The 24,830-nt window shown below is 29.3% G+C and overlaps 2 protein-coding genes across 2 annotated transcripts in view; one reads left to right on the top strand and one right to left on the bottom strand.

Annotated features, from left to right (window-relative positions):
* Nucleotides 1-24,830, bottom strand: part of LOC145960356 (uncharacterized) — a 43,798-nt gene that overhangs the window by 5,391 nt on the left and 13,577 nt on the right. The window contains exons 3-16 of the mRNA XM_083079737.1: nt 18,559-18,676; nt 16,138-16,368; nt 15,483-15,751; nt 14,388-14,672; nt 13,895-14,259; nt 12,446-12,573; nt 11,952-12,078; nt 10,618-10,766; nt 9,524-9,722; nt 8,901-9,053; nt 1,448-1,756; nt 902-1,043; nt 572-729; nt 312-492 (exon numbers count right to left, since the gene is read on the bottom strand). Coding sequence (XP_082935863.1) covers nt 312-492; nt 572-729; nt 902-1,043; nt 1,448-1,756; nt 8,901-9,053; nt 9,524-9,722; nt 10,618-10,766; nt 11,952-12,078; nt 12,446-12,573; nt 13,895-14,259; nt 14,388-14,672; nt 15,483-15,751; nt 16,138-16,368; nt 18,559-18,676 — 2,814 coding nt within the window. The remainder of the gene's footprint in view (nt 1-311; nt 493-571; nt 730-901; nt 1,044-1,447; nt 1,757-8,900; nt 9,054-9,523; nt 9,723-10,617; nt 10,767-11,951; nt 12,079-12,445; nt 12,574-13,894; nt 14,260-14,387; nt 14,673-15,482; nt 15,752-16,137; nt 16,369-18,558; nt 18,677-24,830) is intronic.
* On the top strand, nt 20,181-22,727 carry LOC145960357 (uncharacterized). Its single transcript, XM_083079738.1, has 3 exons — nt 20,181-20,443; nt 21,952-21,984; nt 22,466-22,727. Exons 1-3 carry the CDS (start codon nt 20,234-20,236, stop codon nt 22,562-22,564), a joined length of 342 nt encoding a protein of 113 aa, XP_082935864.1. The 5' UTR covers nt 20,181-20,233; the 3' UTR covers nt 22,565-22,727.

The following is a 24,830-nucleotide window of genomic DNA, read 5'->3' as shown; positions in this document are numbered from 1 at the left end:
TGAGAGAAATCAATTCGTATTTTTTTGAGATTTTCAATTATTATTAACATGTGATGAAAAAACATTCGCTGCTTAAAACTTTCAGCCATATTTTTCTCGCACAAATATTAATTTATTTAATCATAAATTGTATTTAATCATAAATTATATATAAACATATTGATATTGGAATTTATATAAATATTGATAATAATTCATATAAATATTGACTACCAATAATTGAAAATAATATTTTGTATTTGTATATCGTACAGGTATGTTTTGTTTAAAATATGGAAGCGGAACGGTGTATTTTGACATCGATTACTTACTTGCCCACGCAATGGGACGCAGTCAGAACCCATTGATCGGCAATGAGAACTCCGGCACAGTAAAATATCTGTTCGGGTCCACCCAGAATAGCTGCGAGAAACGGCCAATCGCCAGGCGATGATTCCATACCACCCACTATTCGTTTCACTCTCGTTTTGTTAACGTTTTTGCGGCCGCAAACTGCAGCAGAATCGATCTGTCATGTGTCGCAAAGAATTCTGGGAAAGATTTCAGAAGCAAATATCTTCGAATAATTTACCGTATCCATCGCAAGTAAGCGTGATCATAGGATAAGGCTCCCGCTCCTTGATGCAGCTTTGAAATCGTCTCAACAAAGGGAAATTCCCCGATTCGATATTATTATTCAGGTTGGTCTGTGTCACATTATTCATCAGCAAAGTCAATCCGATGGAGGCCCTGAAAAAATGCAAGCGCATATACTTTAGTAATGTAGATCGTACATCTCGTATAAGAACTTATAGAATCACATATACAAATGTACAGTCTACCGTGTGAGATGACGATAAATTTGTGTGAACAAAACATTTCGACTTCATTATGATTTATCGAATTGGAAAAAATAACTTACCTATATCCCAGCATGGCACAAATCTTTTCCGGCGACATTAATTTCCAATTCGCGATACATGCTGGCATATATCTACCCATTTCAGCGTGGTATACCTCCAAGCGCCCCTCACCAATATCCCCGTTCCTGTTGCTCAATCGCACTGGAAGACGAGAGAAAATATGAGTTCTTTTTTTATAAAAATCACATCCATTAAATTAAATATTTTTCTTTTTTTAAATTGACACATAGCTGATATATATATATATATATGTCCATTAGTATTTCTTAAATTACGTGATTGCCATATTTGTCGTCAGCGTGTCAACGAAATGTCATGAAAGATACTTTATTGTTCAAGAAAACTATAAAACAAAAATAAGGAAAAATTATTTCTTCGATCAAAATAAATTTATTTATTTATTTATAGTCTCCTCAATAATTTAGAACAATTATTTTAACTACGTAATTTTGCGACAATTATAATATACAATTGCTGTCTACACTTGTAATCCTTAATTTTAATTTTAAAAAATATAGAATAAGAATACATAGAAGTTTTCTTACTGCAATTCCGCTCGTCCTGCCCTCGAGGACAATCCCTAACTCCGTCACAAATATGACTGGCCGACATGCATTTCCTTTCGCCGCAGTAACGCGGTAACGAAGAACTTGTGACGGCACTTTCGGTCGAGGGTCCCATGACTATCTTGCCGAATATGATGGGCGTTGACGTCAACACCGAGGACGACGAGTTGGAACTGCACATCCCGCATCCGGTCTCGTCGCTCTGATCGGAACAATCCACGTGACCGTCGCATCGCCAATCTAACGGAATGCATCTTGTACGGTCGCATTGAAAACCGCTGTTGCATGCTATAAAAACGAATTGGGACAGAATCATGGAAGCTGCACACGTACTTCCTCCGTGATCGATATTGATTTGCAGTCGCATATATTTCATAAATATTAACCAAAAATGCCCTTCCACCAGTAACCGACAAGTGTCAACTTTTGGAATGTGTCACGTACACTTAAAAGTTTAAGTTTAACAGAGACTGTGTCGAGAAATTGTAGATAAAATATTTTTAGCAATATCTTGACACGTTCGCTTATTATAATACGAAAATATAATATAATAGGTTAATTAAATATTTTGATATTTCGCACCAATTTTCTGAAATAGATACTTTAATTTATATATATATATATATATATATATATATATATATATATATATATATACATATATATATATATATATATATATATATATATATATATATATATACATATATATATATATATATATATATATATATATATATATAAATGAATAAAGATGTTTAATTATATAAATGTTTAGAAATATTTCACTTTGATATCGTGAAAATAAATTATTCTCTCTTCTCTTTTTCTTTCTTTTTATTACTTTAAGAGAAATCTGGACACTCATCCAGATATTTTATATATTACTTAGATAATATATATTTTTTTAAATATAAATTCCCCAAAGTAAAATAAAAAAAAGTAAAATAAAAGAAATACTATTATATTCATACAACTATTGCATAACGATATAACAACTTGCTAAGCATATCGAAAGCAAATTTCCTCACGTCTTCGTCACATTTCACATAAAATCCACCACCCATTGGGGAATATGTATAAATAAAATAATATGTATAAATAAATAAATAAATAAAATTATCCAAAAACACAATTGAATATAAAATTCCTCTGCATTATTTTTACAAAATTATTTACATTTAGGAATTATTTACATTGACATTTAGGAGAAAAATCGCTTATGTACTTAATCATGACAATAATACTTCACAATCGTTATTATCGATATTTTTGAGATTTTAACTTTCTCAGAACGTCGCTATAAATTATAAAAGTTTGAAGATATTTTCCGCACATCGAAATGTCTTTGAACTACCTTACATTACATTCTCGCGCCAAGAGATGTTAACATTATCGACATTCCCTGCCATCGTGATATTATATCTTCCGCAATATGTCTCCTTGTACGATGGACATGATCGACCTCGTAGCTTAGTTCGATACTTTTACACGTATATATGTATATATATTATACATTGCATCAGAGACGCGATATGTACACGTGCACCAAACGCGACTCAATAAAGCTGCTTGGTGCCGCAGATGGGCCGTCATACGATAGTTTAATATGGATTTTGCAATTAAGATTCCATCAGCGGTGACACACGCGATGTAACTCGGGGCCAACACAAAATCCGCGATACGCAGCCTGTACACAATGTGCGGTAACACGTACGCGTGCATACGGAGTGTCGCTAAACTTCTTCAATAATTACAGCGTCAGATACTGCTTTTACAGTGTCACATATAATGTATTACATAATAGAAGCATATGTCGAAAAATTTTCTATCATATAAATATTTCAGTTATAATAACAATATGTAAAAAAATGCAATACCAAGAGAATCTACGTTTGCTTGGAAATATATGTTTAAAAAATTCTCCTCGATTGAAAACATGATTAAATAAATGAATATAATTCGTATCGTTAACACAAATTTATTTATTTTTTAAGAATAAATTGTTTTAAGAATGAGAAAGAATAAACAGAAAAGAGAACCTTTTAGTACACAAAGAGAAATTAATTAATTAATTAATGCATTTTTACATTCGCACAAGAAATGGGACATTAATGAATGCAAATTGCAGAATATTCGCGATCGAAGAGCGATATATATACATAGAAAAGAAAAGAGTATTTAAGATATTATAAAAAAAACATTAAAAAGATAAAGAAGAGTTGCCCCAAAGCATGATTCAGATAAAAAAAACCAATAATATTAATAAAATAATATTAAAGTAAAAATATATAATACTATTAATAATAATATTAATAAAAAAATTTTGATCATTTTTTTATTTCAGTATCATACGAGTGAACCGTGTAAATATTCTTCGCAATTTACAAAATATAATTTTCAGCGCCACTTAATCAGCGTTAATCAACAAAAACATTCACTGAAAATGTTTTATGTGTTTAACGCTGGTTAAATGGAGATGAAAATTATATTCAAAGAATATTCAGACGTCACTATCTTCGATTTATTGATCAACACTGATCTAATAGAGGATTTTATACATTCCGGTCATCAGTGGGGCGACTATATCGCAGAAAAATTTTCATGCTGTATTGGGATTTGAATCCGAGATTCTTCATATAGCAGGCAAACATTTTGCCGCCTCAATCACACTGGAGGTAAATCAAAATACAGAATGAGAAATAAAAATTTTTTTCATATATTTATTAATTTTTCTTTTTTTTCAATTCAGGCCTTAAAAAATAAAAATAAATAGCTACATTTAACTATGAATATTAAATAATTATTTTAAATATTAACTATTATTCCAATTTAAAATACGTAAAAATACATTAAAATATATAAATATTAACTGTTATGCAATAATTTAAAATACATAAAAAGTTATATTATAATTAATAAAGATTCATTCATAAATATATTCAATCATAATTATTGCTTATGCATTAGAGTACAATGTCATTTTTTCTCTATTTATTTCTCTTTTTCTTAAAAATATTTCTTTAAAATATTTTCAATTACTTTGATGTTCACTTCTTGCACACACGTATACTTTACGTCATTTAATTTCAAACCGTGCTTAGTGAAGATACGAATCTTAGCAAAAACTCAAATGCATGGTCTTCGTTAAATAGTCCAATTGTTCTTGATAAAACAATTTCAAAGAATGAAAACAATTTTCTTTAGATAAAGTATTAGAATTTACTGATTAATACTTTAATAAAAGTATTTCCACGCTTATAAATGTATATGTTTATAATTTTATTTAGTTGAAGAGAGAGAGAGAGAGAGAGAGAGAGATCGAGAAACGACATCGTTGAAGAATCTTGAAAGTTCATTGAACTCGTCCGATCGAGTGGACCCTGTAATTGCAACGCGATTCAATCTTAATTAAGCACGGATGCAAATGGATTTCTCTCTTTATCGGATCCGACAATCGTGAGTTAAATTCCATCGCACGCGAGGCGAACGAGCACTTCCGATCAATTCCGTTCGCCATGCCTGTCACCGCGATTTACGTAATATTTGCTTTGGAAATTGCAGGGTGTGTACGCGCCCGTGCGCGATCATTTAATTCTCTTTCTCCTCTCACATCGCAAAATCGCCCCACAAGCTTTTGAACATTGTTATCGCGTTATGCATGTTGTACGTGACTATCTTTTAAACTCGACGAATGATATTGTTCGAGATGTTTTAGAATTTTGTGTGTATCTCTCGTTGCTTTACAAACACCTCTGCCATCATATCCCCAACAAACTAAAACTAAAACACTACACAAATATAAGAAAAGAGAAGCAGGTCTAATGCATTTTCCGCAACATTTCTTCGAGTATAATATATCGCATATTTATGTTAAAATTAATAATAGCTACAACAATCGTTATCTGATATTAAAAACTTATGATATATCTGATATTAAAAGCTTTTTTATATTATTCATATATACACATATATATAATAAAGAAATAAAATAATAATAATAAAAGAATAAAAGAATAAAATGGAATTATTATACATAATTTTCTCTTAAATATACATGAAAGAAATTTTTGTTGTGATTTTTTTCTGCCATAGAGAATTAACTTTTCGCGGTGAGATTTGTTCCCGTTGTGATAAATTTGTTCTTTTTCTCTCTCCGACTTATTTTTTTTACAGTGTATTCTTATATTTTTAAGAGCGTCATTCATAACACTGACAGCTTAAGAGTGCCATTACATCACAGTTATATTTTTAAAAGCTCCAAGACAATGTTTCGAAAATTTTGAAACATAAGCGGATTGAATGACATGTAATTTTGGATATAAAAGCAGAAATGCACTGTTTCTTTTTATCTTTTCGCTATTCAACGAATTTTTCATTATGTATATGTATTATATGAGTGTTTAAATTATTTGAAATGAAAATGGAGATAACAAGAAGCGAGCAAGGATTCTTAATATTAATGCATATTAATGTATTAACGTGTAATAATTAATCCGCGCGGAAAATCTAGACCAATAATTATAATCGTTTTATTAATATATAATCCAATAAAAAATAGGAGATTTATTATATTCCAATATATCACACCGTCTTATCTTGATGTAAAGTGTTGAATTTCCTGAGCTAAATAATCCACGAACTCGATCGATAGCCAATAATCATAGTCGTTTGATTCATGGATCTAATAGAAAACCCGGATTTCGACTCGCGAAACACCTCTTATTGTTCCGGACTCTCTTCTCGCGTCTCTCACATCCTAATTATATCCTTCTCACATTATCTTACCTCTAATTCTTCTAAAAAGGAATATATTCGAGCGAGCACCGGCTTCTCCTATCGTAACTCGATACGCAAATAAAAACTACAACAAAAAACGTACCGATACTTTTTCCAGCTGTTTACGTATCATATATCATATCAAAAGTGTGAAAAAACATGTTTATTTACATGTCCACCTGTCATCGACTTTCTTGTCGCGTTTAAGTGATTTATGTCTTAATTCAATTGAGACTATTTACTCCCACAGATTTGTTTCATATTTTACTACGCGCAATTATAACATCAGTGCGTCTGAGCGTTTCCCCTTTAAACTTAGTTTATTAAAGACGCGCTTAATATATTATTGATACTTTTCGATTAAAACAATTGTCGTTTGCATAAGAAGTAAATGTTTACATTATTTATATTTGTTTATAATTCTCAGCTATAATGACGTTTAATTTACATATTTATTTTATTAATACATTAATGTATATTAATATTAATGCATTAAACGATTTCCTTTAAAGCATATTTAAAATATCTTCTAACACGCCGAAACGAAAATGAATGATAAAAAAAGAATTAATGACACTATGTATTAACATCAATGCCATTAGAAAACTGAAGATAGCAGTTTAACAATAATTATTATATATCAATAATTTTCTCATCACTATTTATTATCGTGACATTTCTATGAATTAGAATTTAAGCTTTCTTTAATTTGAAAAAATAACTTGTATATTACAGCAAAAATATTATTAATTGTAATTATAATTAATATATTTTATTTTTAGAAAGATAATAAAAATAAATATTTAAGAATTAGTTTGTTCTTTAATGAAATTTTTTTTAATACATACGATTTTATAACAACGATCATTTACAAATGAATGGTTTTTAACTTGCGTTCAATATAAATCGAATTAAGTTTTTACCTTGAAGAACATTTGGTTAATAAGTTATTCTCAACGAGCTAAGATTGGCGAATGTAATTTTAAAGCGTATGTTTATTTTAATGTTGTTAAAGTCATAATGAGGAAATTAATTAGCGATATATCGTAAAAATAAATCTACGCATTAATGTGCATTTTCTTATATCTAGAATTACAATTCATTAATATATTTAATTATTATCACGCATTGCTATGGTTATGGTACTTGGATAACTTTGTATTACCAAGTTTGTACCGTGTTTGATTGTGTTTCCAAAAATCTTCATGTATGTAATATGTTTATTAAAGATAAAACGCGGAAATCATTGTTTGTAAGTACTGCACTTTTTAATTTTATCTTTAAACATTCGTAATTATTATAATTTATTTAAAATTTAGGTATTTCTGATAAGTATGTATCTTCGTATATCTGTGATATCTTCGAATATCATTAAAAGAATATTAAATCTTTACAGAAATGAAGGTTTTGAGAGCGAGTTTAATAGACCGAGCGTATATCTAGCGAATTTCATGAGATATAGCCAAATCACTATATAAAATAGAACATAAGAGAAAGAGAAAGAGAGAGAGAGAGAGAGAGAAGAACACCAAATATAAAAGCGAATCCGAGATATGAAAGGACAAGCGGACAATGGATATCGAGTTAGTCAACAATTAGTTCCGTTTTGCGGATCCATTCTGTATTTAATATTCACGTGTGATGAATTGGCATAGAACAAAAGCACGGAAAATACATAAATAACTATTATTTCGTATAAAAGCTCGTGATGCTTAAAATACTTTATGCAGTGATATGAGTGTGTATTATGATAAATGTTTAATCTGACATTAACTTCCGAAAGCGAAAGATAAATTTCACGAAACAGGGATCAATATATTAAATATTTATATAGAGTAAAACGGGGTTTAATGCGCTTTTCACTTGCAGACTATCGACTCCTGTTTTAATCATATTTATTAGTATGTTCATTATGTCAATAAGAGGAGCATTTTTCCTGCCAGGGTATATTACATCATTTTACTCTATTGTTATTCTCGCTTTCTATTTTATTGATTTCTTTTTATAATACTAATTACTAGGAAAAATAATGCATTATAAAAATTAGTTTTTATCTGCCAAGTGAACAGCATTCTACAAATAGTTGAGAATAATGTACGATCGTGCTATTCTCAATTGCAAAAACTGTTTAAACGCTGCTTTTTTAATCCATTATTAAAAACATCAAAGGAAATATAAAAGCTTTTTCTTTGATTGAATATATTCTTAGTTGACTTAGTTGACATCGAGATTATTTTAATCCTCCAATTTTATCAGCTTTTTTATCAAACATTTTCTTTTATTTGATAATTCTCTATTAAAGATGCAAATATTCTTCAAAGAAATGATGGAGAAATTCCAGTAATAAAATAATTGAGAAAATAAAATGCCGCTTGAAATATACACATGATTATATAATATATACGTGAATATATAAACGATAAAAAAGTTGAGAGAAATTATATCAAATAACTCGTCTTCTTTTGTTTATTATGAGCTTAAAGTAAAGACGAACTTTTAACTTTTCTTTGATCTGGTAGAAAAATACAAGATTTAGTTAGAAATAATAATGAAATGGTAAAGTATAAAAAGTGAGACGATAAGCTGTGGATTTATCGTGCTGGTGTTGAAACTTGAGTGCTAAAATTTGTTTTTAAATTTATTTTTTACTCACTCGCTCTCTGGGCTCTTTTCTCTGCTTCGATCACTTCGTAATATCCGATGCATTCATCGGGATTTGAACTCTCCGGAAAGAGTTCACACTCCAGATAATCCGGGAGAGACAAACCGAAAACCTTGAGAAAGAAGCCGCAGCGTCTCTTGGTTTCTGAAATTGATTGAAGAGAAATTTGTTTTCTCGCCGGTCTTGAAACTGGAATATCAAGTAGTTATAAGGGTTGTGATATTCAAAGTTCAGGAAATATGGCGATTCAACGGGTATAAAGATTTTATCATATATTTACATAACCGAGCAGTGAGAACAAACATTATTAAAAATTTACGTTGCATATATCTCGTTTGTCGAATAATACAAATTTAATATCAACAAAATGGAAATTATTTATCAAAAATTCGAACAATTTTTTCAGCATCATATTATAACACATCGTAAAACGAAATTATTACACAATAATTATATCAAAATAAAATGTATTATAAAATGTATTAGGATAAAATGCATCAAAATAAGAATAATCTCTCCGTTAGAATATATAAATAAATAAAAATAAAATAATTTTTTTGGTAAAATTAATAAATAAAGTCGTCATTCCTGGATAAAATAACAAACAAACTTACGAAAGCAGAGACTGCGACAGGGAAATACGACACGACCGCGGTAACCGCATTTTGGCACGAAGACGCTGCACAGAAATAGGGCCGCCAATTCGTAACATCTGACATCGACAACGGCATCGTAAAGCTCCAATTCGTGCTGGGCCTCTCGCTGTCCGAAATTTCCCATGTAATTTGGGAACACGGTATAGTTGTACGGAACCTGCAATTAAGATTTTGCGATTACGCATGAATCTCTTGGAAATTTCATTATCATAGGAGATGTCAAGGAGATGTCACCACCCCTCGTAAGAAAATCGTGCTTTATAGGAGGGATTTAAACATAAATCGCTATTAATTTAATCAGATAAAGTACATTTAAAATCTGCGTCGTAGTAAAAATTAAAATGATTAATTAATGGAGAATTAATTAGAATTAATTAATCATCTCGAAGGAAGAGAATTTTCTTACGAGCGAATTCCAACTCGAGATATCTATCTTAATGAAATGAAATTCACGAATCACAATTGTTATCGCAACCGTAAGACTTTCGTATTAAATCTTCTAATGTGAGGTAACACCTTCGCGATTTTCGTTGCCGCTCGATCTCTCGTTCATGCCCGGACACGTACGTTTTCCAGAACGCGCAACGAGCGCCTTATGAATTTTAAAACGTACGTCGGTCCAAGCATGCGCACGTCACGCTGAAATAGTGGGGAAAAAAGTAATCTCGAAATGTATTCTCAGGGACGGATGCGTTGAAATTACGAGCGACGACGGCTGCTTCTAATGCCTGTCGACGGACATTTTCCGCAGGAGGGTGAAACTAACGTTGTCACTCTTTCTCGAAACTCGAAAACAAGTGGCACGCCGGAACAAATTCCGGAGTATCTGACCTACACGTCCATTTTTCACGATAATATTTGGAATTTTTTTTAAAAGAACAGTTAAATATCCTTTCTCGTAAAAAAAAAAATAATATGAATAATCGCTAGTAAATAGATGTTGATTGATTGCTCTTCGTATGAGGGAATGAAATATTTCCGGAACAAAATAATGATTTCTTTTGATTGAATTTCGAATAAATGTGCATTTAGATGAAATATAGCATAGTTACATTATGTTGCTGGCAAAAGTTCACGATGATGGGTAGACATACTCCTGGGGCTGGATTCTTATCCTCCGTTGAATGCGCGCGTTCAGGTATCGGGATGATGGTGTACACGGCTCCTGTGCCCAACTTTAAGTCACTTTCGGGAACTTTTGCTAATCAATGAAAAAAATACATACGTCGATGTAGCAAGAGGAAATATTTGTTAAAACATAGATCGGTATAATTTATTATTTTGTCATTAATCAAATTACAGGGATATAAATTAAATATATATTTGTCGTGCGTTGATTCCCCTCCAGATTTGTCTCGGGACAAAAAAAATATATTGATATACCAGTCATATTGGAGTATCTAGTAATCTGGGAGATACGTGTGCATGCGTGCGCGCGCATATATGTGTGTATATGTGGGTTCTAAACTTTCGTAATTATTATCATGTCACCCGCAGAGACACGCGATGGCACTTAACATCGCGATGTTTCCAAATATTATCACTCGGTATATGCGGGCGTTACTGTAGATTATCGTGAAATTATAAAGAGGTAGATGCATTAAATTAAAAATATATATCTTTTATCTACTTTATAAAAAGTGCGATAATTCTCAAATGCTCATAATTGACAATAATTTCATTGACAATAATTGGCAAATAATTTCAAAATAACTTCATGTATAAATTGTACAGAATTGCAATAAAAATGTTATTTAATTTGTTATTTTAAAATTATTCTCGAAATGAGTTAAAATTGATCCCGCTGTCTGATAATTAATTTAATCGATTATAAATTTAATGTGCGCGAATAAAATATCTGATATTTCAAAGATAAAAGGCGTTATAAAAAATTAATATACATATATATACATGAGAAGCATTACGAGGAATATCTTTCATTGGTTGCTAAGCTAATGTTAACATTTGAAATCAAATGGATCGCGTGAACTCGTGGTGTTATTGATCTTTCGGTCATGCGAAGCTCACGTTGTTCTACATACGCGCGAATTAAAGCATTTAGAGAAGCGAAAACAATCGTGTTAATTTCGGTCAGATACTACGCATTGTGTTCAATGTTTTTCGATTTCACTCGCATTATTTATTACTTCTAAAGAAAAATATAACATTTTTTCAATGACTTTAATAATTTTACTTTTTAACTTTAACTTGATTAATGATATTTATTTCTTTAAATTTTGATGATAATTTAAATTAACAATATTTATGATATTATGTTATATTATAGAAAATATTTGAATTAGTGATTTGATTGAGAAAAGGAAAGGAGGAAAGAAAAAATAGAGCTCTATCGTGTAATATATAATTAAATATTTTATAAGCTCACTTTTGAGATACGCAGCTAAACCGCCGGCAATAGCCAACAGGGCGAGGGCATTAAGCAGAATCTGTATAAATCTGAAACGTAGTCTTCCCGTAGTCACGTAGTGGCTGCTAGTCATGTCCTTGATTATCTGAGCAGAAACAGACAGACACATCAGGAATTCAGAACATGTGTTCGCAAAATACACACTACGATGTTAGTAGCAAAAAATAAAATGTGATGTAAACTATATAAATGGACATTTTCTACATTTAACTGTCTAATTTTAAAATGTAAGAATTCGAAAAGAATCTAATTTATATATTTGATAAAATTAAAATGTATACATTAATTTAATATTTAATAAATTATTATTTAATTATTTAATAAAATTATTTAATAAAATGAAAATAAAAATTTATACATTTAAAGGTCGAAGATATATCCATAGTAAAATCGATATCTTGCACGTTTCCACCCTTAACATTAACAGTTGGCGTTATATTTGGTTTACTCACTTTATGATGCAGGGAACTATTGTTTCCGGCATGAATTCTGACGATGGTCTGCAAACTGGCCGGCGTGCTTGTCGACTTCGTTATCGGCCTACCGGATGAGTTATCAGGCTCCGACACCAAAGCTCTGTCTGAAAAGCATAAAGAGCGAAATCGATCATTTTGCGGGATTTCTTCATCGCGTGAAGTCGATTTATCGTTAATTTAAAATGTTTTCAAAATATAAATTTTAAAAATTGTGATAAAAACATGCATGCAAGAATAAAGAGTATACGTTAAATTTTTTGCAAATTGAATTTCTTCCCTGATTGGGAAACTTTTCGCTTCTTATTCCTTTTGTTTGTTTCAGATAGACAGATTTAACAATGGTATAACGGAGCAACAAAATAAATAGAATAAAAGAAGTGACGTGTGCGTGGGCGACAGAAGCGAGAAAAACTTTTCATCTTGTTTCTCGCGGGTGGCTGTCGCGTTTTGCAGTGGCATTTATCCGTTATTCTCAAGGAGCAGCATTAAGCTTTGCGAAAAGAATAAAATAACGAGAAAATTTCAATTTTATATACCTTGATAGAATAAAGAAGAAAATGTCATAGAATCTCTCTTATACCTTAAGTTTCTGTTTAAATTAATTTTTATAACTTTTTTTATAAGTCAATATATGTTATATTATTAGTTATAAAAATTATCTTTATTTTAATTTTATTAACACTTTTAATAATTTTATTTTAATTTTAATTTAGATATACACATAAATAATATTAATTTAACATTTCAATATATGTATTTATTAATTATAATGTATATATAATTGTTAATATCAATTTTTGTTATTTTACAAATTTCATTAAAATTCTAAATGTATAATTATGTCTATATTAACGATCATTTGTGTCTGTATGTTGTTTACAATTATAAATTATTTGGAATGTTTAGAGAACTATACGAAGAATTGCGCTACAAGCAATCCTCGCAAGTATCATGTCTTATTCATTTTGACATAAAGCCGTAAAAGACTAAGAAAAGAGATAATATACCACTTTGATATCATAAGTAAATTTGCAGAAAAGTCTTTTAGCATAAAATACAGTGTTCCGTCTAACTTTTTAAGCTTTACAGCAAAATTAATTTACAAAATATTTATTTATAAACTTAATAAATGAAATAATTTTTCGAAATTTATATACTATTTATGATTTATATGTCGAACAGCTTTTATTTTATTTTCCCTAACAATCGATATTATTTATATATACGGTTTTAAAATAAATTTTATTGTAGGATTTAAGAAAAAATAGATATTACAAGATATTATATTTTATAAAAATTATCGTATGTTAACAAATTCTCTCCTTTTACGATGCTACTATTCGAATATTCTGCTAATGAATTCTTTGCCAACGACAACGCTTCTTCCTTAAGAACGAGTCAATAAGCTTCGCAAACTAAACATACCTGGGACTTTCCCATGCTTGTGAGGCAGAAGGGGTGCTTCCATTGTCTTGCTGGTATAACTGGGCGAGCTGGTCTGACTAAAACTATCCGAGGAAACGTTACTATCCTGTCGGACACTGATAGGTTTCGGTACAGGATTCTGACAAATGGCGCTCAGAGGCGGTGGTAGATTCGTCTGCGTTGCCTTCGGCAATTTCTCGAGTTTCTCGCTGCCGCCTCGCTCCTTCCTGAGATTATGTTGTAGAATATTCCTGGCTCTCTCCATATCACTTTCGTATTTGCTTCGTGTTATTGGATGATGCTGTTGCTGCTCGCTATGGAAACGTCTGTCGAGCTCCTGCGGGATACCTTCCAGATCCTCGTATCTAAATATAATGCGAATCGCGCTTTTACATTCACTCGACGAATCAATTAGGTGAATCAATCTGCATTTATGAATTAAAATGCGCGATGAAAATAGAGAAAAAGAAAGAGAGCGGAGAACTTGTCGCACCTAGGTGGCTTGTCCTTGTTTATGCGTCTCTCCATCTCTTGACGTCGACGATCGTCATCTTCATGCAAACGTCTCTCTAGATTCTTCGAGGCCGCTTGCAGCTCCTCGAACTTTGATCTTCGATTCTCGCGATTAGCTGCCAAAATCGTCGCGTACTTTGATTCATCCTTCGGAAAGATCTCCCTTCGAGGTAACGACATATCTTCTCTGGGCTTGTCTTCGCATGATTCTTTCTGCTCGGAATTGCTGGATTCGTTCTCTTTCGTAAACTTCGATAATTGTTGTCTATTTCAAAAGGAAAAGACTTCCTTGTGATGTGATCAAGATAATATTATTTCTCGTATTAATAATTCGTAAAAAATCTTTAGAATCATCAGATTTGCAATTATCAGTAATTAACCATTTGTTCAAAACACTGATTAAGGTAAAAATATTATTTTTTATAATTTTCAAAGCTCAAACAATTCTCTAAATTATTATATTTGCTTTGATTAAAGCACAATCACCACACATGTATTCTAAAAAAGTAGTGAATTTATTGAAATAAATAAGCATTCTTATGGAGTTAATTTTTTTTAATATGCGATTCATATTCATTTTAAACTACAAGAGATTTAGAAACAGAAATACGCGTCAACAGTTACTGGAATACCTGGGTATTCTTTAATGCAATAGAGTCTAGACTTACGCTTCGTTTAACGAACCTATCATGAGCGTAATCGTCCGTAATATCTTGCTCCAAATCGACCCAAACTTTAGAGAGATAGAGAGGAAGAGAGAGAGAGAGAGAAAGAGAGAATGCAAGTATGCTTCAGGGTAGTGAAGCGCGGCAAAATCCTGCATTCGAGTAGTTTTAACGTAGAGTATTTCATAAGTACTCGGCGTTAAATATGATGGATTCTATATAATATGTATATACAAGTCCGATAAAACATTTGGACATATTTGCACGATATGATGCACAGACCAGCACAATAAAATGTACTGTAGAATCATCTTCTCAAAAGATTCCAAGAAATATAGGAGGAATTACGTATATATGTTATAGTAATGTATAATTAAAAAATAATAAAATTATATAAATAATATAGTTACCTATTATGTCGGGAAACGGTAGCAGTTCCTTGTCGTTGACGAATGTCCATTCGACCGTTCGAGTCTTCGAACTTGGCCTCAGCGCTCTTAACAATTCTCTCGTGGAGCCTCTTCTCGAGATCCAACGAGGCCTTCTGCAGCTCCTCAAAGCTCGAATTTTGCGCGAGCTTGCGCCCTTCCTGAAAGTTCGCTCGCTCGAAGTCGACCATGAAATCGTTATGCTCGTTCGTCTTCTGCTCGTCTTTTTCGCCGTAACTTAGTAAGTAATTCTGTAATGCACAAAGAAAAGAAAGCATAGAAATTTTATTTTAAGTTCCAGCTCGATGAGCTAATGAGTTTTAATGATGTCGAAGCAATTGATATAAAGTTAATTCATTAATTCACATTCAAAATAACACAAATTGACAACCGACTTTAGTGCTATTAAGAAACATGAGTTATTTTATTCTCAGTATTCATTGAACGATTAATGTGAGTGACTTTTAAAAAAATATAGCTAATGTTTAGTCAACTTTTTAATTTGTGCTCATAGACAGAATAAAATTATGAAATACTATGAATGATTTAATCAGAAAATTCTATTTTTTGAATAGCTATAAACAATGACACTTTCAATATTGTTTCTTTCACGAGATTACTCACATATTATGCTCACCTGTGATTTCTGATCTTGATCTCTGAAAGGACCCAAGTCTATAAGTTTTTCACTTGTCGAGTCTATCTTGTTCCATGCAGTCAACATCCTCGATGCGGACGAAGGATCACTCGCTTTGCGACGAGTCACTTGATTATCTTGTCTGGATGTGGGTTGCAGGGGTATAGGTTTTTCATTCTTGCTTCTTTTCGGAATCGCCGGCGGCCTTAGCGGAATCGGAGGTGGTGCTACCTGTATAATTAAAAAATAGAACACTCTATATCTCCTCATCATGTTCATGGTTTCTAAGATGCATAATAGGAAGAGTTTCTTTTTTTTTATTTCTTTTTTCAGGCTTTATTATTTTTTAAAAAGTTCTTGATCTTAAGATTTGACGATATCGAATAATACACATTAAACAGTTTAATAAAAGATGTTCGGGAATTAAATTTTTTATAAGATTTCATTTGTTTTTTTATATTTTTTATCATTCCTATCATTTCATATTTTTCTTGATTCCGATTTGAATTTTTAATTTAGTTTTTATACTCTTTTATATTTAATGGCGGATTTACGCGGATTATTAAAGTTACTTTGGAAAAATTTCCTCTTAGATAAATACACTGGTACTTTATGGTGAAAATCATCATTTCGTAATAAGTGTTCACTGACAACGAGTTACGTGATTTGCGTAAATTGACGTGAAAGTTACGCGCAAAGTTACAACGCTTATCACTGTTCGAAGATAAACATCAAGTTTAACCGGCTTGTTGACACGCGTAAAGTAACATACAAGTTCATTAGCTCTAAACATTTATCGTCGACAAACCCTCTTTGCATGAATCACGCTTTAATACCTTAAGCACTTTAGAGATGCATTTATCGAGTGCTTTGAGTGTCATCATTTCCTGAATTTGTTGATAAACATTAATCTATTGATGCTTTACGTTTATGTAAAATAAAAAATATAAGCTTTCATTTCCACTAATAAATCTAATAATTGCATATATAATCGCGTTAATCTAATATATTTGACCTTTTTACTTTAAAGTTCACACATGCTAGAACATTGCACTAATATAACAAGATTTATTATCTGTCTTTAATTAAATTATCTTAGATTTGAATTCTTCTCTTTCCCTATAATACACAAAACGCAAATTTAAGAATAAAAATAGCAAATAAATTTGAATACGTATTATTTTTTATATGATAAAATTTATGACGAAAGTTTTATTATAAACCAATAATAAATTATCTATTTTTAGCACAAATCATACTAAATGAAAAATATTTAAAGTACAATGGTATATTACACATGTACATACACAGGAAACCATTTTATAAATATTCATTAAAAATATTTCGAATGCAACAAATTTACAAAGAAAAGATGTTTTAAATAAGAGTTGCTTCATTTTATAAAATAAAAAAGTAGTGATCTTGAATAGTGAAGTCGTATCAAAATTAAAAACAGAGAATTTTTTTCAAATAAAAACTCTTTCAATTAGGTTTTTATCGCTTATTCGTGTAGCTAAAATTGCATTATTACAACATTAAAATATCATTAAACGTCATCTCGCGTATGATACACGATTATATATTTTTGTAACGTAATTAATCTTTCTTTCCGCAAAAGACCATTGTGCAAAATTTTAATTTAACCGATCGATCTTTCCTTCTGGCAATATTAATCCGTAAAGTAGCGGTGTACCGCTAACTACCGGTGGCTTTAGTTGCCTGATTTAAGATGATATGAATGTTATATACATATACACATTGAAATACCGACGATGCGGTTGCAACTTTCCAAACTTATCTCGTGGGAGGAGATACAAAGTTCGAAAATCCCTTTAGTACCTCCCATTCTGTCCCCTTTACTCATTACAGCAACTTTCCCTTTAATATGTTTCAATTATCCGACATACAATGTTTTATCAGACCAGATAGTTGACAAATAAATATGTATTAATAATTAATATTTTCTTTGGCGAAAATGTACTCCAACATATTTATTTATATATATTTGTTACATATATTTGCCTATATATATTTATTCTACATATGATTATATTATTATAAATGTGTGTCAATATAAGAAATAAGAAAAGAATCTTCGAATAATATAATTTTATATCAATTTTATTTTATTTTATATTTTATATTATACTTATCGAGATAAAAAAAGAAAGAGACAAATATTTAATTAAGTAACATTTTAAATAATTAATGTCGGCAAATAGGTATAATAAATATGTTAAATGATTTATATAAGTAAGATATTTTGGAGACTGTCGAGATTTGTTAAAATTAAATCATAATTAATCTCGAACGAATTCATTCAAAATCAAATAAATAATGAAAATACGATAAAGAAAGTCTCGTTGAAATTGAATTTATTAATTTACGAGACAATAATCAGAAATAAATAAAATTTGTTACCGCTGGAGTAGCAGAATGTCGACGTGGTATTGGCGGCGGTGTATCATTTCCGGTGAGCGGCGGTTGCGGAAGCAGTGAAGTTCTAGCTGGTAGACTAACGCTATGAATTCTGCTCTCCCTGAAATTCAAAATATATTACCATTGAAACTCTCCCTCTCTCTCTCACTATCATTTTTCATTCAATTTTAATTTATTAATAAAATAATTTAAATTAAAGAAAAATAGTTAATTAATAATTAACAATATCTTCCCATCAACAATTTTTGGGACCGACAGATCTTCCTTATTACTAATAAACAATTACTATAATTTCATTCCTACAAAAATGCGATTACAATATTATTGTAATTTAACCATCAAAATAATCTTTGCGGTGCGCGAAGAGCATACTCCGTATTCTTTCTAGGGTATTAGACATAATAAATTGCATCAGTATTTGCAATTGTTACTGTCTCCAAGTTATAGAGATTAATAAACGTTGAAACGGCTTTTAGATGATCCAATCACAGTGTCAGTCGTTAAGAGCCAAACATTAAAGTTATGCATGACGAAATAATATTATATAGTATCGCGTTATTTTATAAATATCTATCTAATAACTTTTATACTGACAAAAAACACGTTCATCTACACAGGAAAGCCCATTGCAATTTTATTTTCCAGAAATCGTATGTTTATCTTATAGCTGCAAAGTTCGTGTATCTGCTTTTAAAAATGTTCACGTGTTACGTATCAAAGTGTATTACGATATTCATATATCAAGAATTTATTGCGTACATAACCTTCTCCGAATATTACGCTTCTTCAATGTCACATATTTTTCGCGTAAGATAAAAATATTTCCATGACAAAAGTATATGTATGCATACAAGTGTGTAATAGAAAATTGTAATTAATTTTTTTTAGAAATTATGCTTGCTAATGAATGTATTTCTTATACATTCAATCAAAAATGTAAAATGTATTCGATAAAATCTAATACATGTTATAAAATAAAATATATAATGTAAAATAATATATTAACTTTTAATCAAACGATAGTGAATATTAAATTTGGAAGCAAAATTATAAGAATGTAGACACTCTTCATATTTCTATTATTATTATTTGACACATCGTATCTTTATATTTTGATGATTGTAAAAAATTGTTTCTCATGAAATTCACGATTCAGTAAAACAGATATGTACATTTTATCAAAGCTACTGTACATGCAATATTGATCGTGCTTGAAAAATATCTCTTTCATCAAAAACATCTCTAATAATTTTAAAATTTATATTTTTGAGAAAAATGACTTTAAAAATATTAAAAAATTTAAATAATACTTTTCATTCATTTTATGCTTTTCATTGATATTTATACGTTTATATATACATATAATATATATAATATGTAATATATATATAATATATTCTTAATATATAATATATTCTTTTAATATTTAGTAAGAGAAATAAAAATATTTCTATAAAATATTTTCTATAATCTATATTTCTGATAAAATGTATAATTGTAATATAAAGAATACAAGTATCCCCCTTCTCTAGAGGCACGAAACTGTGAATGTTAATCGCATTTTTAGTACATATATATATATAAGCGCCGCTTGTCCAGGGCAGTAACTTAGAAACGTGTAGATTGACACAACTTGAGTGTAAATAAGCGCTACAGAATGCGATTATTGTGTTTGTCATTAGCGCTCGCTGTAATCTATATTATGGCAATCATGCGCTCTTCTAGAGTGGAAGCGAGAGCAACCACTTCTTCTGATTTTTCTTCTTCTTCCTCCGAAAGTTGGGAAATACCTCCAAAACCTCCAAAACCACCTACTCCTGCGGAAATCTACGAAGATGCTGCTTTAGCCATACCAACTATTAATGCCGTAAGCTTAATCATAAACTTTGTATTCGGGGGGAGGGGGAGTTTTCTATAAATTAACAGTATAGCAATCATGCGAATTTTAATCGCATTTTTGTATTAAAAATATTGAATTGGCCAAAAAGTCTTTTCAATTTTTTTATTAAATAGATGTAGCATCACCATATGTAGCTTATGTTAATTCCAATTTCATGTGCGTATATAAAATGATCTATTAACATTTCAATTGTTTAAAAAAAATAGAAATGATGATCGTGTTTGACATTAGCTTGAAAGTGGAAAGGAATAAGAAAGTGTATTCAATTTTATTACTATTAATATCGGTTTTATATTACTGCGATCGGTTTTATCATTAGGATGAGGACCAGAAAGATGATAGAAGATAATCGAACAAAATCAATCTTTCTTCATCTCTTTTTTTTAATATCCATATATTATTTAATAAAGTTTTATACATGAAACTCGGTTTTAAATTTTCTTAAAAGAACGAAAAGATTTGTTTGTCTAATCCAATATATTAATTTATGAAATTTAAAGAACTTTCCAAGACGTTTACATTTCGATATATACTAATTTAAAAATAACAATTTTAGAGTATACAATAATAAATATAGTATATATATAACTAATTAATATTTTAATTTTCAGGAACTGATTTATGTATACATATGTATATGTTTATTAGATGCATATCCATTATGTATATATTTCTTAGAGATATTTTAATCTTTATTTCATATGTCATACAAAAAGATCGTAAAATACAGGTGCTTAAAAGTAAATTAGCTTGATATTTATAAAAATAAATTGCTTTTTCTTCTTATTTCACATTTTAAGAAAGATCTGGACACTCATTTACAATGCTAAATATAATATTTTTAAAATAATATAAAAATCTTGAAAAAAATAAAAATAAAAATATTATTACATAAATAAATAAAGCGATATGCACATAATTTTTGCATATAAAGTTTTAGTTTCTCTGCGCGTGCAGAAATGATCATACAATCTTAGTAGTGCAATAGTAAAATCATTTTTTTTAATTCTCTACAACATTATGAAGATTCAATTTTGTCCATTCGTTATCATAAAAATATCAAAGCTATTAGCATTTTTGAGATTTTAACGATATCAAAATGATATAAAAGTATCAAAATCTTCACATGTTAAAATGATTCTAAGCTATTATATATCACTTACAATATTTCTACATAAAAAATTTTATCTATTAATTCAGTGTAGGTTTCTATCTTTCTAAATCTTTTCTTGAGTAAAATCAATTTCAAATACCAAAAAAAATATAATAAAACTTATCAAAATAAATATAAAACTTATCAATAAAATTTATAGTGATTTATAATGATAATTTTGTCCTTTTTTTCTCTCTTTTCCGAATAACGATCGAATTGATACGCACTTTTTATTGGTCATATAATTTCTTACATATAGTACATATAGTATATATAAAATTATAGTACATATAGCACATATAAAATTATTTCTTTTTATTAGGGGGTGTATTGGACAGAAAAAGCCTTTGATACGGTAAGTACACACTATCTGTAAGTAAGATAAAAAGAATAGATAAAGAAAAAATTGCGTTTTATAATTTTTAAACGGTGGACGCTAAATCATATCTTAAAAATGATCCATATCTTAAAATTATTTTATAAAGTTCATATACACAATGAAACGAACATTTTATATATATATATATATATATATATATATATATATATATATACAGAATTATAATAAAAATATCATTTAATTTTAATTTGAAAATATATTTTTTCTTTAACGTAAAGTAACATATTTTGGAAAAAAAATAATTTAAAAATATAATAAAATTTTAAGTAAATTATAAGTAAATTTAATTTCAATATAAAATTTTATATTGGATGAGAAATGAGTAAAAAAAATCTTACTATAAGTCATATTTAATTCCCAAAGTCTATCATACGCGCGGTTGTCGCACCGTTTGCTGTAACAGTAAGAGTTAAAGCAAAATAATTTTTTTGTTTAGCAATACAACAACTCGATGCATATGGCAGAGAATTTAAAAGATTATCCAGAGTTGGCAGAAGCGGTACAAGCGTACCTAAATAAGACATTAACTTGGTAATTACGGAGGAATTATACATATATGTACGAGGGACATATGTATATTTTCAACAAAACATTAAAATATATATGTAATTACTGTAATATTTGTTACTGTAATTATTATTACTGTAATTGTTATTCCGCAATTACATGATAGGAAATAAATAACATATTTAAATTTACAGCAATGTACCTTTATTACAAAATTGTTGTGTATCAGAATGTTACGAAAAGATTAACACTTTTTTATCGTATCATTTTTTTATCTATTATATTTAAAATGTCTACTTTTCAATTATATACGTTCATCATCATTTTTATATGTTTAAAGTGCTTGGTTCTAATAATGAACACGTATTAAAGTAATATACGATTACTTGATATATCACAAAATAAAAAACACAAATTTTTGTTATAATTAGTAACATGTACATTATTTCTGGTTAAATTGTAATTGGCAATGATATTTACAATTATAATCAATGATTTATAATAAATGGATCCTGTGACAACACAAGCTTATCATTTTTATAACCTGCTAATGCGCCATTTTATGCATTTCGATAACAAATCATTTTTATAATAATTATGAATAAATAATTATGAATAAAAAATTGGTAAGATATAAAATTTACTTGAAGACGTACATTTATATATTACTTATACCTTGATGTTTTGATTAGCGCACGTGACATGCCCCTCTCTCTCTCTCTCACACACACACGCATGCGTGCACAAAGTAATTTTTTAAAAAATTTGTTTAATAGTTCAATAAAATAAATATGATTATTTTATCATCAAGGCTAATATATATATTGATTACAAATACGCGTTGTTTGAAAAGTATACTTACTTGAAAACAATTTTTCAGTCATATCTTTATGTTATATATAACTTAGATATAAATTTTAATACACACGTTTTGCACATTTCACGTATATAACATGTGATATAAAGATGAATGACGTTATTTTATATGATTTATTATATATAACATATCAAGTCATTCAAACTATAAATATAATATTTTCATATTTATGTTATTGAAAAGTCGATTTAAAATTATTGTACCTATACAGATTCGATTTCTTTCAATCAAAAAAGTTAAAATATATGTTTCTTTGATTGATTGCTATATTGTTTTCTCTTCTGTTTTTGTTTTCAACTTTGCTTTATTCTTTTTGCTCCCGCAAGAGGATTCGGGTCGGCCATGAGTTCGGATTAGCAAAAGCAGTGGCAGCAGATAAATCCCTTCAGGATCGACCAAAGCTTTACTATAGAATTTAGAGATATTGTTATTTTGCAGAAAGCGTTATAACGATCCTGAGATAAAAATCGTAGATTTTCATAGCGTTCATGATGTTCGACAAGATTATGAACAGCATATCAAAGTATTTCGTATTCAAAACACTAAAGAAAAATGGGTAAAATGTACATAATAAATTATATTAAATATTTTTATTGATTTAAAAAGTATGTTAATCTTTTTCTTAAAGTTTGATAAAGTATTAAAATTAATATTAACAATAAAAAGAAAGTCCAAAATACTTATACACATTATGCATCGTTTTTTATATAATATAATTAATTTGAATTTCATTGGACATTTGTTTTTAAATATAATCTCATATTAATAAAGAATTTTGATATAATTCTATCGTTAAAAATTTGGGGAACTAAGTTAATTTTAATAAGAATAAATGAAAGGATAATTATTATATATATGAAAAATGTTAAAATAGATTATCTCTCTCTTAAAATATTATATTAATACTATTTTTAATTATATACATGTCTGCATTTTTATAGAAACGCGATTTTAATTCAAATATTTTATAAGTCTATATAACATTTGCGACTGATCTCTTCAATATTTCAGCTCTACATTATGCGATAACACACGATAAAATGCGGTTTGAATATGTAAATATTAAATTTTTTTTCCATATGATTTCATAGCCTTGTATAAATATTTTAATAACGTGCTATCTCTACATATACAAACTTGTAAAGATATTCTAATTATCACTTTTTTATATACGTTTAATTGAGTCAGTTAAAGCGTTATAATTGCGATAGATTTTTTGATATATATATATATGGGTGTACTTCCGAAAACCGATCACCTCCGATTTGAATGAAATTTTGTAGAAAGCTTCCTTTTAGCTTAAAATACAAGCCTGTAAAAGGAATTTTGGCGACTGCTACAAAAAAGTCATTTTTTTTAAAAGCGAGATTCTCCACATGAGTTTGTAACTTTCCACGCGAAGTGAGGGGGACGGGGT

Source organism: Camponotus vicinus, unplaced genomic scaffold (genome assembly GCF_025532165.1).
Source record: "Camponotus vicinus isolate PSW18456_S1 unplaced genomic scaffold, iyCamVici1.0 SCAF_10, whole genome shotgun sequence".
NCBI lineage: Eukaryota > Metazoa > Arthropoda > Insecta > Hymenoptera > Formicidae > Camponotus > Camponotus vicinus.
Note: the sequence above shows the minus strand (reverse complement) of the source record. Positions and strands in the feature narration are given on the sequence as shown.